The following is a 16195-nucleotide window of genomic DNA, read 5'->3' as shown; positions in this document are numbered from 1 at the left end:
TTTGAAATGCTCTTTACAAACTTTTCTTTAAAAGATATGTTGCAATTGTGCTTAAACGTTTCTGAATATACAGAATTTTCCTTATTTCTGCATACATTTGACCTAAAACTGCATCAGATTTTCACACTAGTCCTAAAAGTAGATAAAATTAACTTAACCAACAAATGAGTCAAAAATAATAGACTTTGTAATTTTTTTAATTGAGGAAAATGATCTAATATCACCAGTTTGTAAATGGCTAAAGTATTTGAACCTTTAGGATTGGCACATAATTTAAAAGTGTAATTAAAGTGGTGTCTTCAATCAATAAGATAACAATAAGGTGTGAGTGGGCAACCTGTTTTATAATCTATCAAAGTTTGATCTTCACAATACATGTTTGTGGAAGTGCATCATAGTAAGAAAAATGGAGATTTCTGAGGACCTCAGAAGAACAGTTGCTAATGCTAATCAGGCTGGAAAAGTTTACAAAACAATCTCTAAAGAGTTTGAACACCACCAGTCCACAGACAGATTGTGTACAAATAGAGGAAATTCAAGACCATTATTTATTACAGGAGTGGTCGACCAAGACAGATCACTCCAAGACCAAGGTGTATAATAGTCCATAGGTCACAAAGGAACCCAAGGTAACCTCCAAGAAACTAAAGGCTTCTTTCACATAAGCTAATGTTAATGTACATGAGTCTACCATCAGCAGGATATTGAATAACGGTGGTATGCATGACAGACTTCCAAGGTGAAAGCCACATTTTTCTGACAAGAACATTGCTGTCCATCTTCAGTTTGCTAAAGACCATATGGACAAGTCAGAAAGCTATCAGAACAATGTTTTGTAAATGGATGAGTCCAAAATAAAGCTTTTTGGTTTAAATTACAGGCATTATGTTTGGAGAAAAAAAAACAATCCATTACAGCATAAAAAACTCATACCATCTGTGAAACAGTTTGGTAGTAGTCTCATGGTTTGGGCTTGCTGCATCTGGGCTATTGATGGAACAATGCATTCTGAATCCTGTCCTGAAAAATCTCACGACATCTGTCCATGAACTGAAACTCAAAAGAATGTGGGACATACAGCAAGACAACAACCGAAAGCACACAAGTCATTTTACAAAAGAATTGTTAACCTCTTTCCGACCTGGTGATTTTCCATTTTTTTGTTTCTTTTTTTTTTACACCAGTTTTTCCAAGAGCCATACCTTTTTCTATATTTATGTCGACACAGCCATATAAAAGCTTGTTTTTTTCAGGACAACTTGTACTTTTGACAACATTTAATTTACTTCTCAGTGTACTGGAAAGCATAAAGAAATTCCAGATGTGGTGAAATTGCAAAACAACACACAATTCCTGCAATTGCTTTTTGTGTTTTATTGTTGTTTTTTTGTTTTTTTTTCCATTGTGCTGTAAAATTAACTGGCATTATAATTATCCAGGTTTGTACTGTTACAGAAATATCAAACTTATGTAGTTTTTTTTTAATGTAGTGAAAATATTTTTTTTCGGAAAAAAAAAAAATTGCTTGTGTAGCCATATTCTGAGACCTAAAGCATTTTAATTTTTCAGTCCATATAAAAATGGTTGAAGGCTTGTTTTTTTGCATAACCGGTTAATTAATTTTATATTTTAATAGATTGGATTTTTGCTGAAGTAGTGATGGTTACTACAGGCTGGCCTTCACCAGAGTACTGCCATGGCAAGCCATCATCACCTCAATTGATTTGCGGAGGGGGCTATGGGCGAGTGGAACAGCTCACCCCCAGGTGGCATGTTGTAAATGCCACTGTTAGAAATTGACAGCAGAATTTAAAGGGAACCTGTCATGTAAAATAACGCTCCTAACCTGCAGATACGAGATAGTTGTGGAAGGACCTGAAGTGAGCAGTTCATAGAGAAAACCCACCCACAAAACAGAGTTGAAGCTGTTTAATAGGGAGTAATGGGCTAAAATTTCTTCAAGCCGATGTGAAGGTCTAATCAGAAATGGAAAAAAACGGAAACATTTAGATGCAGTTATTGCTGCACAAAGGGGAAACTCCACATACTGAAGGCAAAAGTTCACATAACTTTGCCACTTAAAAACGTGATATTGGATCATTTTCTTCAATTAAAAAATGACAAAGTCTAATATTTTTGACTCGTTTGTTTGATTTGTTTCTCTTTTAGGATTAGTGTGAAAATCTAATGTACTGTAGTTCAAACTTATGCAGAAACATGGACAATTTGGAAGAGATTACAAACTTTGAAGCACCACTGTAACATTTGTGCCAATGGTGTCAACTGCTGGCCAAGCATCGCATCTTTAATCCATTGGCCAGCTACAATGCAAGCTAAATATAAACTTCTTTTACCTCCTTGATTTGATGTTAGCCATTTAGCTGCAACACATTGAAAACTTACGCAATGCAAAAAGTAGTGTATGTTTCCTGGTTGTATAAATTGTACTCCCAGCCAGCAACATAGGTTTATGTCTCAGACAACACATCAAATTATCCACCCAAGAAAGTTTTTTTTAAAGTTTTTATAAGTTCTACTTCAGCAATCATCTGTGGAGCTTTACAGAAAAACAAAGTACCTGAAAAGGTTAAAGACAGAGGTCTAAAAATAGAAGATGCTGAGCTGCATGATGTCTGCAGTTAGAGGATGACTTGGGTGCTTTGAATGAACAACACAGCCATTGCCATGCAGTGGGCGATTGCTTTCAAATGGTACATAATAAATCCAGTTTGCAAGGCGTACCTTCCACCTACATACACAAGTAAACTGAAAACATTGCACAAAACACAGCATGCATAGTCCTTCTTCATCATCAAAGGCAATAAAGACAATAAAGGTTTAGCTTGGACAAAACACTGAAGACTTGTATTGTTCTTTAAATTAATTAAATCCCTTGTGTATAGTTTTACAGATGAACAATAGTTTTCAGCTTTCTTTTTCTGTAGCTTTGATGGACAAAGTTAAACACTGTCTGTTTTTACTTATGACTCTAGTACTAATAAAATTAGTGTTAACGGCACGATAAAATTAAATAAATAAATAAAATAATATGCCAGCAATGAGATTTAGGGGTCATGGCTAGCAAAGGATAAATAATCATGTTTTTTTTTAAAAAATAACAAAATGTTACTGTTTTAGATTTACAACTCCTATTTGTCTCCATGGTCTCAGACAGCAAACAAACTGTTTAGTGTTATCTTGCACACATGTGTTACTCTACTTCATATAGGGGAAGGCAAGATCTCTGGACCTCTCATACTTCACCCAGAGCAACACCACTATCATAAGTTACAAAACAGACTTCCACTTCCCAAACTTGCATTAGTTCACTATAGTAACATAGTAACATAGTTTTTAAGGTTGAAGGAAGACTAAGTCCATCTAGTTCAACCCATAGCCTAACATGTTGATCCAGGGGAAGGCAAAAAAAAAACATGTGGCAAACACTAAGCTCCACATTGTGGAAAAAAACTCCTTCCTGACTCCACATACGGCAATCAGACTAGTTCCCTGGATCAACGCCCTATCATATTCCTATTTCAAGAAAGGCATCCAGGCCCTTATTAAATTTTAGTAGTGAATCACTCATTACAACATCATGCGGCAGAGAGTTCCATAGTCTCACTGCTCTTACAGTAAAGAATCCCCGTCTGTGATTATGATTAAACCTTCTTTGCTCCAGATGTAGAAGCCCCCTTGTCCCCGTCTCAGGCCTCAGAGTAAAAAGATCAGTAGAAAGGTCTTTGTACTGTCCCCTCATATACTTGTACATAGTAATAAGATCACCCCTAAGCCTTCGTTTTTCCAAACTAAATAACCCCAAGTGTAATAACCTGTCTTGGTATTGCAGACCCCCCAGTCCTCTAATAACCTTGGTCGCTCTTCTCTGCACCCGCTCTAGTTCAGCTATGCCTTTCTTATACACCGGAGACCAGAACTGTACACAGTATTCTAAGTGTGGTCGCACTAATGACTTGTATAGAGGTAAAATTATGTTCTCCTCATGAGCATCTATGCCTGTTTTAATGCATCCCATTATTTTATTTGCCTTTGCAGCAGCTGCCTGACACTGGCCACCAAACGTGAGCTTGTTGTCCACCAATACACCCAGGTCTTTTTCAGTGACAGTTTAACTCAGTGTTTTACAATTAAGCATATAATTATACATTTTATTTCCTCTGTCCAAGTGCATTACCTTACATTTATCCCCATTAAAGCTCATTTTCCATTTATCAGCCCAAGCTTCTAGTTTACATAAATCCTCCTGTAATATAAAATTGTCCTCCTCTGTATTGATTACCTTGCAGAGTTTAGTGTCATCTGCAAATATTGAAATACTTTCACATCAGCCCCCTACAAGGTCATTAATAAATATGTTAAAAAGAAGCGGGCCCAATACTGACCCCTGTGGTACCCCACTGTTAACTGAGACCCAGTCTGAGTGTGTTCCATTAATAACCACCCTTTGTTTCCTATCACTGAGCCAGTTCTTAACCCACATACATATATTTTCCCCTATCCCCATTGTTCTCATTTTATGTATCAACTTTTTGTGTGTAACCATGTCCCCTTTTTGAATATTGGCACCACATTTGCTGTACGCCAGTCCTGTGATACAGACCCTGTTATTAAGGAATCTTTAAAGCTTAAAAATAATGGTTTATCTATGATTTTACTTAATTCCTGCAGTACTCACGGGTGTATCCCATCCGGGCCCGGGGATTTGTCAACTTTAGTGATTTTTAGACGCCCATTTAAACAGCCCATTAAAGGAGCACCCCTCCCATCGAAATTGTTATCCTCTTAATATATTGCAGTCATCATATTATATAGCACTGTGTACTTACAATTGCACATTTTCCCTTTGTACCCAGCTAATTCTTCTCTTTTCCATTAGATCTATGACATCACGTGATTAAAAACGGACTAGCTGAATCCTTCTAAGGTCTATGTAGAAACATGAAGTTTGTTTTTCCTTCATGAGTCTTAAGTCACTGCAAAAGTCCCTGTTAAGGAGAGGAGGAGCAGCTGGGTCAGAAGTTGAAGAGGGGAATGATTCATACAGGGAAAATAGCCTTCCTGTTTCTACACAGAACAGAGAACTAGCTGGGTGGAAAGGCAAAATGAGCAATTGTAAGTACACCGTGCTGTATAATATGATGACTGCAATATATTAAGAGGATAAAAACTTTGTGCTGAGTGCTTCTTAAATAAGGGAGTGTTCCTAAAAAATGCTTGTTTCCTGATTAGACAGGCTCGCTGTCACCAAATGAATATTCAAAGCACAAGTTTAAAAATCAACACGATGATTTATGTTCACAGAACAATTGTTCTAACAATCATTCTGTACACATGTAAGTGTAGATGGCTTGTCCACACATGTAGCTATTTAGCGGTCATTTAATGGCCATTTAACAGCCACAATCACGCAGTGTACACCTAGCCTAAAGATGGCCTTTCACATCAGTCAGCTGTCATCCTAAAATTTGTTCAGCCTACATCTATATCTCCTGACACCTTTATACACTTGCAAGCTTGGCTTAGCTAAATGTATAAGTGTTCTGTATAGGGAGAGAGGAGTAAGTCCCAGCCAGACACCTATGGTGGCAGCTTATCTCCAGGTGGAACCAAAGGATAAGGCATGTAAATTCAAAATATCTGATCCTTCTCTCACCTGACATCATTGATCAAGAAAGAGATGGGAGTCCCCCATATACATAAGTTGGTGAGTAGGTGGAATAAGCTACATTTTATTCTAATTTGTATGGAAGCCTTCAGGTACCAGAAAGTGTGGTAAGATTGCACAATAAATTTAGCCAATTCAGTCAAACAAGTATAACAAGGTGAAAAGCCGTGCTAACTATGCTCTGGAAAGAAAGCCTGGGAAATTATGTAGCAAACATAGGGTGCCCATACACTGTACAATACCTGATAGTTGGTCTATCTTGTCAGTTTTGGTAGGATCAGTCTAATATATAAACTCATTTATCTAAAATTTAAGTAAAATCGTTTACCTTAAAAATCTAGACATTTCAGAATAATGGCAAATTGGATTTTAAATCTTAAAGAAAAACTTTAGTAGCAGAATACATTTTTACTCTTACTCTGAAACTAACCCCTATCATAGTGCTGCTTCCTCCACCTTTGATATCTAACTGCTATTATATTGGTGCTCCTCCCACCTCTGCTAACTAACTGCTATCATAATGCTGCTTCCCCTGATAGCCAACGGCTATCATAATGCTTCTTCAATCACCTCTAATAACTAAGAGCTGTCATCGTGCTGCTTCCCCCACCTCCGATAACTAACGGTTGTCATAATGCTGCATCCCTCACCTCTGATAACTAACGGCTATCATAATACTGCTTTAGCTACCTCTGATAACTAGCCTCTATTATGTTATAATGTTGCTTCCCCACCTTTTTTAACTAACCGCTATCATAATATTGCTTCCCCCACCTCTAATAACTAACCACTATCATAATGCTGCTTCTCCCACCTCTGATAACTAACTGCTATCATAATGTTGCTTCTCCCATCTCCGATAGCTAACCACTATCATAATGTTGCTTCCCCCATCTCCAATAGCTAACCGTTATCATAATGTTGCTTCCCCCATCTCCGATAGCTAACTGCTATCATAATGTTGCTTCCCCCATCTCCAATAGCTAACCGCTATCACAATGTTGCTTCCCTGCCTCTGATAGCTAACCGCTATCATAATGTTGCTTCCCTGCCTCTGATAGCTAACCGCTATCATAATGTTATTTCCCCCACCTCTGATAGCTAACCACTATCATAACACTGCTTCCCCACCTCTGATAACTAACCACTATTATAATGTTGCTTTCCCATCTCTGATAACTAACCATTATCATAGAATCATAGAATTATAGAATGTTAGAGTTGGAGGGGACCTCCAGGGTCATAGTGTCCAATTCCCTGCTCAATGCAGGATTCACTAAACCATCTCAGACAGATGTCTGTCCAGCCTCTGTTTGAAGACGTCCATTGAAGGGGAACTCACCACCTCTCGTGGCAGCCTGTTCCACTCATTGATCACCCTCACTGTCAAAATGTTTTTTCTAATACTGTATCTAATCTGTTTCTTCTCCCTTTCAGTTTCATTCCATTGCGTCTCGTATTTTGATGTGCAAATGAGAATAAGGATGATACTGTGACATCCCTTCAGATATTTGTAGACAGCTATTAAGTCTCCTCTTAGCCTTCTTTTTTGCAAGCTGAACATTCCCAAATCCTTTAACCATTCCTCATAGAACATACTTTGCAGTCCGCTCATCAGCCTGGTGGCTCTTCTCTGAACTTGCTCCAGTTTTGCGATGTGTTTTTTTAAAATGTGGTGCCCAGAACTGGACACAGTATTCCAGATGAGGTCTGACCAAGGAGGAGTAGAGGGGGATAATTACTTCACGTGATCTATCCATGCTTCTCTTTACACATCCCAGAACTGTTTGCCTTTTTTGCTGCTGCATCACACTGTTGACTCATGTGAAGTTTGTGATCTATTAGAATACCCAAGTCTTTTTCACATGTGATGTTGCTTAGTTCTATTCCTCCCATTCTGTAGATTTAATTTTCGTTTTTCTTGCCCAGATGTAGAATCTTGCATTTCTCCCTATTAAATGCCATTCTATTAGTCGCTGCTCATTGTTTAAGCTTATCTAGATCCTTCCGACTCCTTTCTCTGTCTTCTCTTGTTTTAGCTATCCCTCCTAGCTTTGCATCATCTGCAAATTTGATCAGATTACCTTTAGTTCCCTTATCTAGATCATTTATAAAAATGTTGAACAGCACTGGGGCCAGGACAGAGCCTTGTGGTACCCCACTTGAAACACTCTTCCAATTAAATGTGCAATCATTTATTACCACTCTTTGAGTTCGATCACTGATCCAGTTATGAATCTACCTAACCGTAGCTTTGTCAATCCCACACTTGGTCATTTTTTCAATAAGGATAATATGAGATGCTTTATCAAATGCTTTGCTGAAGTTGAGATATACTATATCTACCACATTTCCCTGATCTACCCAGTCAGTGATTCCATCACAGAAGGAAATTAGATTAATCTGGCATGACTTGTTTGCTACAAACCCATGCTGGCTCTGGTGGTTAATTACTGTATTCTTATCCAAGTACTTACATACATACTGTTTAATAATTTGTTCAAAGATCTTTCCTGGTATAGAAGTAAGGCTCACTGGCCTGTAATTTTCTGGCTCAATCTTTTTCCCTTTTTTGAAGATAGGGGCAACATTTGCCCTTCTCCAATCTTCTGGGACTTCTCCTGTTCTCCAGGAATTTTAAAAAATTCTGGCTAGTGGTTCTGCAATTTCCTCTATCTCTTTCAGTACCCTTGGATGCAATTCATTTGGACCAGGAGATTTAAATTAATTTAAATTAGCTAAGTGTTCCCTCACCATCTCTGTTTATAGATAGTGTGGATTCCTTTATTCCTTCGATAGCACAGTGAAGACCAGTTGATATTACATTTGCTTTCTTAGAGAACACAGATGCAAAATAGGAATTTAAAAGTTCGGCCTTGTCAACATAATTTTTGACCTCCTCACCCTTTTCATCCTGTAAAAATCCTATAGCATCTTTTACTTTTCTTTTGCTTTTTACATACCCCCAAAATCCTTTTTTATTGCTTTGGGTCTCCCTTTCAAGCTTTACTTCATTACTGGCTTTAGCTCTTCATAATGTTGCTTTCCCCACCTCTGATGACTAACCTCTATCATAATGTTGCTTCCCCCACCTCTGATAACTAACCTCTATAATAATGTTGCTTCCCCCCCATTGATAACGCCCACCATAATACTGTTTTTCCCCACCACAGATAACCAACTGCCTGACCAGGGGCAGGCATGCCATATGTGCAGCCTGTTTATGTATATTGGTTTCCATAGACATATTCCAAAGACATACTAATAGGGAATCTAGATTGTGAGCCCCAATGGGGACAGTGCCGATAATGTCTGTAAAGTGCTGTGGAATTAATGGTGCTATACAAGTGAGTAAAATAGATAAATAGTCATAACTTGTCCTGGAAATACAGGCAAGCCTTGAGTTTGGTGGCCTTACCTTGTCTCAGAGTTACACTTAGAACATATTGGAATCTTAACAGACAGATGTTTAAGGCTTTAAAGTAAATCCCTATTGTGTTTCTCTTGAATAAAAAAAAGAGGAATTGTACACTTTAGCCCCTATGTTTCCAAAATGTAACTGATAATTTGGATATAATCACCTAGTCTCCTTCACTGTGTTCTGAAACATCCAATCCTTTATAACTACAGTTAAAGGAAAGATGACATAATATGTACATATTCCAGTTCACATAGCGCAGTTTATCGATTAACAGTAACAAAAATGGTGCTATTCTTTTTAGTAATAGTAGCTGTGGACAGATTTGTACAGTAATATAGACCTGTGATTATGTTACTGCATCGACATCCTAAAGACTATTGGAAGTGACAGTGTATGACAGCCATGGTATTTATTGATATTTTAGCAAGTATTTTATGATAAGAATTTTCATATGGCAAATTATGTATATCCTTTGGGAATACCCAATTGTTTAATGACACCTAAATGAATTCTCATCAACCTTCTGTATTTTTCGGACTATAAGACGCATCGGACCATAAGACGCACCCCAAATTTTGGGGTGGAAAATAGGAAACAAAAAATATTTTTTATAAGATGGGTGTCCGTCTTATAGTCTGAATAGGTATCTTACCTGGGGGGTGGTGGAGCGGGGGTCACAGGAGGCTGGCTCCTTCAGGAAGTGGAGGAATTCTGCGGACCCAGGATGCGACAAGCCGGTGCTCCAGCAGTGGGCAGTTGCAGTGGTGGTGAAACAGGATCGCAAAGCCCTCCGTTCCCTCCCTCAGGAACCTGGTGGCTACAGCAGAAAAGGTGAAATGCTGTGGGGCCGGTGCCTGGCCAGGGGTCAGTGTCTGGCTGGGGGCCTGGTGCCTGGGGCTGGGGCCCTAATGCCTGGTGTTGGGAACCTGGTGCTGGGGGGTCTGGTGCTGGGGAACCTGGCGCTGGGGGCCTGGCATTGAGGGCCTAGTGTTGAGGGCCTGGTGCTGGGGGCTAGGGCCTGGTACCAGGGCCGGTGTCTTGCTGTGAGCAGTGTGGCAGAACGGTGAGATCGGCTTCCGGTGCCCGGGGCCATCTTCCTGAAGCTTTGATCTACAGGAAAATGGCCGCCGGCGTGGCAGAGCGCATGCGCCGGCTCTGGCGGCCATTTTCCTGTAGATCACAGCTTCAGGATCATGGCCGCGGCCACGGGAAAGCCGCTTACGCAGCTCTGCCTCACAGCCAAACACCGGTACCCGGCCAGACCCCGGCCCCCAGCCAGATACCAGCCCGCCTCCCCTCTTCTTCTGCTGCCGCCGCCTTCCTGGTGGTGCGAGGGAACGGAAGGCCCTGCGATCCCCCTCCACCACAGGTAAGTTAGGTTCGGACCATAAGACGTGCACCCATTCTCCTCCCAAATTGGGGGGAAAAAAAGTGCGTCTTATGGTCCGAAAAATACGGTAATTACTTTTTTTTGTTTACCTGAAAAAGCATAGTTCTCAACATTTCTGTTTGTAATGGGAAAAATTAAGTCCAGCCCCCAGGACCACCATGGAATAGTCACAAACTCGGATGATAGCTCCCACTTTTGGTCCGATTTAAGTAAACCTCTCATTTTCAGAGTGGGACATGCAGGAAATTGTCGGGATTGCTTCTGAAAATTTGGAACAGTTCCTGTAAATTCAACTATGAAAAGGGTTTAATACAATATCTTTCCTAAAACACTCTGTTTACACAATGTACCGTAGATAACATAAAAAATATGTACAGTGTAATCAAATTTATTGACCATAATTCTCATTGTAGCCATCATTAAAAATAATAATACACTGTGATTATGAAGTATTGTCCAATGTCTCTAAGTAAAACTGTTTGAGTAGCTAGAATAAAAAAATACACTCACAAAATCAAAACAAATAAACATTTAGCAGTATCTGGAGTTAAAGGGAACCTGCCACTTGATTCTTGCGGAAAGCATGAATCAGAGCCTTGCTGCATGATTGCAACCAGGTATGTTTTTCTCTTAAAAGATTTGGTGTTTCAAAGAAATTATAATTTGGAGAGCCGGCCACAAGCATAGATGAGACTAGCCCAGCGTCAAACTATATTTTCTCTGAAATGTAGGAGAGTTTCATAGAAAAGTATACCTGGCAGCAATCATGCAGCCAGGCTCTGGTTCATGTTGTCTGTGGTTTGGACAGCATTAATCAATTGACTGCTTCCTTTTAATTAGTAAAAAAAAATATAGATGATAAAGTCCCTTCAAAGCAAAGCTCCAGTGTTTTTTATTTCACCGCAGGAGTGGTAGCACTAATCCACATTTCCTGCCCCTGTAATTTACTTACCAGCTATTTTCTTCTACTTTTCCCAGCATCGCTCCTCTCCCTATTCGCCATATTGTGAAAGATCTTATCACTGACCAAAAGTTAGAGGTAACGGTAACAAGCTCTCAATGCAAGACTTGCTCTGTCTCTCATAGACTTACATTGAGAACTGACTTCCGATTCGCCCAGCAAACACTGGAGCGATCTGGCAGGTCACAAACTGCAGAAGATGCCTGGAGCGGCGCCGAGCACAGAAGAAGGCAGTGGCTAGTAAGTATAATACTAGAGGCAGGGATCTTAGATTAGTGACACCACTCCAGTGGTAAAATTTAAAAAAAAATGCTGGAGTGGTGCTTCAAAGAGCATCAACAGCTCCAATTCTGAGGTCCTCTGCAATTTTGAGTAAGGACAGGTCAAACCTGCATAAATGGATGACAACTCATGTTAGAATGGACAGGCTTAGATAACTTTTTTTAGAGTTTAATTATTAAATTAGATCAAATCTTAACAGCTTGTTATGCAAAGTGTTGACAAACATTTTAACTGTATATTGTTCCCTTGTGACGATTTCGGTGGGATCAGCCGACCATCTAATGTGTATGAGGATATCCTGGTTTTCCCCCATGCCAGATTATGTCAGGGAAAATATGGTTCAAAAACATAATTGCTAGTCCGTTTACTTTGGTGGGGAGAAATGCTAATGACAGATGATTCTGGCAGTAACTCTCTCGTATAGGACACAGGAATAATGCTGGCAAAAATAATTCAATCACCCAATGAACAATGATCACTGGAGTGTTCACACGAGCCCATAATTGGGAATGAGTGTTCTTATGAATGCTCGTTCACCAATTCTTGGTCTGTATCAATGCTCCGTTACTGTTGTGTTGGACATACTTGTAAATATACGCTATTGTAATATCCAGTATATGACATGTCTATTATTTATTATGGAGATGCACATTTTAAGTGGCAAAAACAATAACTAAATATAGAATAATAATATTTTCTGTATTTTGTAAGCAGTACAATTTGTTATATATATTTTCTTTCTTTAATCACTTGCTTTCCTAATGAAGACATTCTGTATCGCCAACTTTATGGCCATGTTCAATCTTTATAAACAGAAACAATAAATAAACCTTACAATGTAGAAAGCAAACCTCCCACAGGACAAATTATGGAGCTTTTTCTGAATGCACAGCTTTGGTTTTTGTGTGCTTGCTCAGGCTTTGTTTATACAGTAGGAGGAGAAAATTGTTGATACTCTTTAGTTTCTATCTCTGTAGGTACTCTACAGATTAAAAGAAAAGATCCAGTTTTCATTGAGTCAGGACAAAAAAAAACAAGAGATACACCTGTCGCCGCTCTCGGTTCAGCCTACACAGTCAGAGGCAAAGCGTTCGAGCAGTATGGTTCATCCTGGTCCTATCCCCAAAGCTGTGAATGTTGTTGTGGACCCACAGTGCCCAGGCACCTTTGAGCTTAAACTTCCAGTTTCTGCAGGACCCTCCCCATTTAAGATGAAACCTGTGGGCCTACAAGAAAGGTAAGCCTTTCATTACTCCTAAATGAATGTAATCTTTAATGCATACTTGTCTTCCTATTGAGTCAATATCATGAGTCATTATTAATTATCACATAGGTTTTGCATATTACATTGTAAAATATAATGTCTACCATTCTCCATCCTTTTTCCCTTGTTCTTCTGTTCTGACTAGTGTCCAACTACAGTATTATGATTCTGCTTTATTTTTCATAATCTAGCATGTAATGTATTAAAACTATAGTATTCTATAATGTTGTACACTGATGATGCTAATTCATGTAGGTTTCAACCCCAATGGTCCATTTCCACAGAGGAGTGGCTGTGTTATAAGCACGGATCATATTCACGGGAAGTATATTTTTACCTGTGTTTCCAGAGGGGGGCTTTAGAAGACTATACAAACTCTACAAGTGAAAGTAGCTAAAGTTACTGGAAATTTGATTGATGCTCCAGGCGAGCTCAAGTGTATCTAAAACAACCTTGTATCCCAAAGATCATACTATTTGCTCAGTTTATTCCGTTAGGCCTCTTATAAATTAGAAATGTCCTGTGCCATGAACAAACATTTAGGAATTTCATCTTTCTTCACAAGAGAAGAAAAGTCTTTCTTAATTGATTCTTAAAGGGAACCTGTCACGTCCTATCTACTATCTACACTGCTCCCGGCAAGGTTGCGTCTAGATCGGAGGTGATTTTTTGAGGACCTCACTCCAGCAACTACGATCTAAACTTGTCAGCTGTGAAGCGTCTAGATCGGAGTGGCTAAAGTGAGGAGCACAAAAAATCACCCCCAATCTAGACGCAACCTTGCCGGGAGCAGTATTCAAATACATGGGCGATGCCAGCAGTGACTGGATGCTGCGCCCGCCCATGACTGAATGAGAGAATCACACCCCTATGACTGAATACGAGCAGGTAGGATCTAAGTATATATAGAGTTATAAAATCATTATACTACCACCAATTTTTATGAAAACAGCTTGTTAGTGATGCACATTGCATCCCTAACAAAGCAATGGGGGCAGTGTATATAGCAACTAGGACTTGACAGGTTCCCTTTCAGAACAACAAAATTAACCCTTATTCTACCGCTAATCTGGGCTCAGATCTTAAGGAAAATTATTTTAGTTAAAAAAATTGAGGGTTTTGCATATATGCTTATTGTAAACTTTGACATTTGTAAATAAAAGTTAATGTACACTAGAAAAAAATAAAGTTACATTTATGGTAAACTAGCAGTGAAGAAATCATAAACCTTAGAAATATAAAAAAGGCAGGAAATACCATACTAATTACAGATGAATAAAGGGTGGGTCTTAAAGCAGACATATGAATGGATCTAATAGGATAATCTGATAGCAGATAGAGGGGATGTGTATGTGACTCCGCAGCAGCTTTAACCACCAACAGTCTGTGAGCGCCAGTGTGTTCAATCTTCTTTTTGTGAGATTATTTTTATTTATTTATTTATTTTACTCGCTTATATAGCGCCAATAATTCCACAGCGCTTCACAGACATCATCACTGTCCCCATTGGGGCTCACAATCTAGATTCCCTATTAGGATGTCTTTGGAGTGTGGGAGGAAACCGGAGAACCCGGAGGAAACCCACAGAAACATGGAGAGAACATACAAACTCCTTGCAGATGTTGTCCTTGGTGGGATTTGAAACCAGGACCCCAGCGCAGCAAAGCAGCAGTGCTAACCACTGAGCCACCGTGCTGCCTTACATTATTTCTTGATAGAAAACTGGGCAGACAGAGTGATAAATTAATTATGACTGGCGCTTTTTCAGACTCAATTAAATTAGTTCAGCTAGAAGAGGTACGGGGGTACGGTTTCAGGAGGGAATCAGTTGTTTTTGCTTGGGGCAAGTTGGGTCATCAATTTCAACCTTGATGGGCAAAGTAGTAAGCAGTAACCTAACTCCTTTGTTCTCTGTTGGGTTCTTCATTACGGAGATCTTACATACGGCATAAGAAAGAAGTTGTCCTGGACTGAAAAATCTGAAGGGGTCCAATATCATCTATTATCTAGTGCAGCAGCCGCCAAAAGTACATGGTATGGAGCCAGCACAGCTCCGCACACTGTGTACTTCTGCTGGCCGAATGACCTGGTGTCAACTGATTCTGGGAGGTGGTGGACCTCACCGAATCAACAGGTGTCAACTGATTCTGGAGGTGGTGGACCTCACCGAATCAACAGGTGTCAACTGATTCTGGGAGGTGGTGGACCTCACCGAATCAACAGGTGTCAACTGATTCTGGGAGGTGGTGAACCTCACCGAATCAACAGGTGTCAACTGATTCTGGGAGGTGGTGGACCTCACCGAATCAACAGGTGTCAACCGATTCTGGAGGTGGTGGACCTCATGGATCTGCTGGCCGAATGACCAGGTATCAACCGATTCTGCAGGTTGTGGATCCCACCGATCTGCTGGCCGAATCACCAGGTGTCAACCGATTCTGCAGGTTGCGGACCCCACCGATCTGCTGGCCGAATCACCAGGTGTCAACTGATTCTGGGAGGTGGTGGACCTCACCGAATCAACAGGGGTCAACTGATTCTGGAGGTGGTGGACCACCTGGATCTGCTGGCTGAATGACCAGGTATCAACCAATTCTCGAGGTGGTGGACCCCACCGATCTGCTGGCTGAATCACCAGGTGTCAACCAATTCTGGAAGTTGTGGTGGACCTCACCGATCTGCTGGCCGAATCACCAGGTGTCAATCGATTCTGTAGGTGGTGGACCTCACCGATCTACTGGCCATGTCTGAATTAAGCCAGTCCCACTTTTTTTTAAGGGCCATGGATGTCTCCTACATCATTCATATGCCGCTCGAAATCTCTGACTTAAACCTTACAGCATAGGACCTTTGTTTTTGGCCCAGGAGGTGGAAACAACTCTTTTCTGCACATGCACCCTACACCATGTCACTTCATCTTCAACTTGACGCTGACTTATTTAAAATGGAGGGTATCTCCAGTGAAGAAAATAATCCAAAAGTGGCATCAGAACTGGCAAATGCAAGGAAATAGTTCTCCCATAATTACAGCTCACCACCAATCTACAGACTAGATATTCAGTGTCTGATTGCTGTGACCCTCAATGATCACAAAAATGTGAGTCTCATGTTTCTTTGGATAACGGGACGGATAACAATAGCGGAGCTTCAAAGGGGTTGTCCACCTTTTTTATTCTTAATACTACTTACTA

At 40.0% G+C, this 16195-nt stretch overlaps 1 protein-coding gene across 3 annotated transcripts in view; it reads left to right on the top strand.

The window, feature by feature from the left end:
- PTPRR (protein tyrosine phosphatase receptor type R) overlaps positions 1–16195 on the top strand; it is a 315415-nt gene that overhangs the window by 193861 nt on the left and 105359 nt on the right. For all 3 annotated transcript variants that reach the window (XM_073651783.1, XM_073651784.1, XM_073651785.1), the window contains one exon: positions 12718–12977. In XM_073651783.1, coding sequence (XP_073507884.1) covers positions 12718–12977 — 260 coding nt within the window. The remainder of the gene's footprint in view (positions 1–12717; positions 12978–16195) is intronic.

The sequence above is a fragment of the Phyllobates terribilis genome, unplaced genomic scaffold (genome assembly GCF_046119375.1).
Source record: "Phyllobates terribilis strain yellow unplaced genomic scaffold, ASM4611937v1 Scaffold_11__3_contigs__length_659146591, whole genome shotgun sequence".
NCBI lineage: Eukaryota > Metazoa > Chordata > Amphibia > Anura > Dendrobatidae > Phyllobates > Phyllobates terribilis.
Note: the sequence above shows the minus strand (reverse complement) of the source record. Positions and strands in the feature narration are given on the sequence as shown.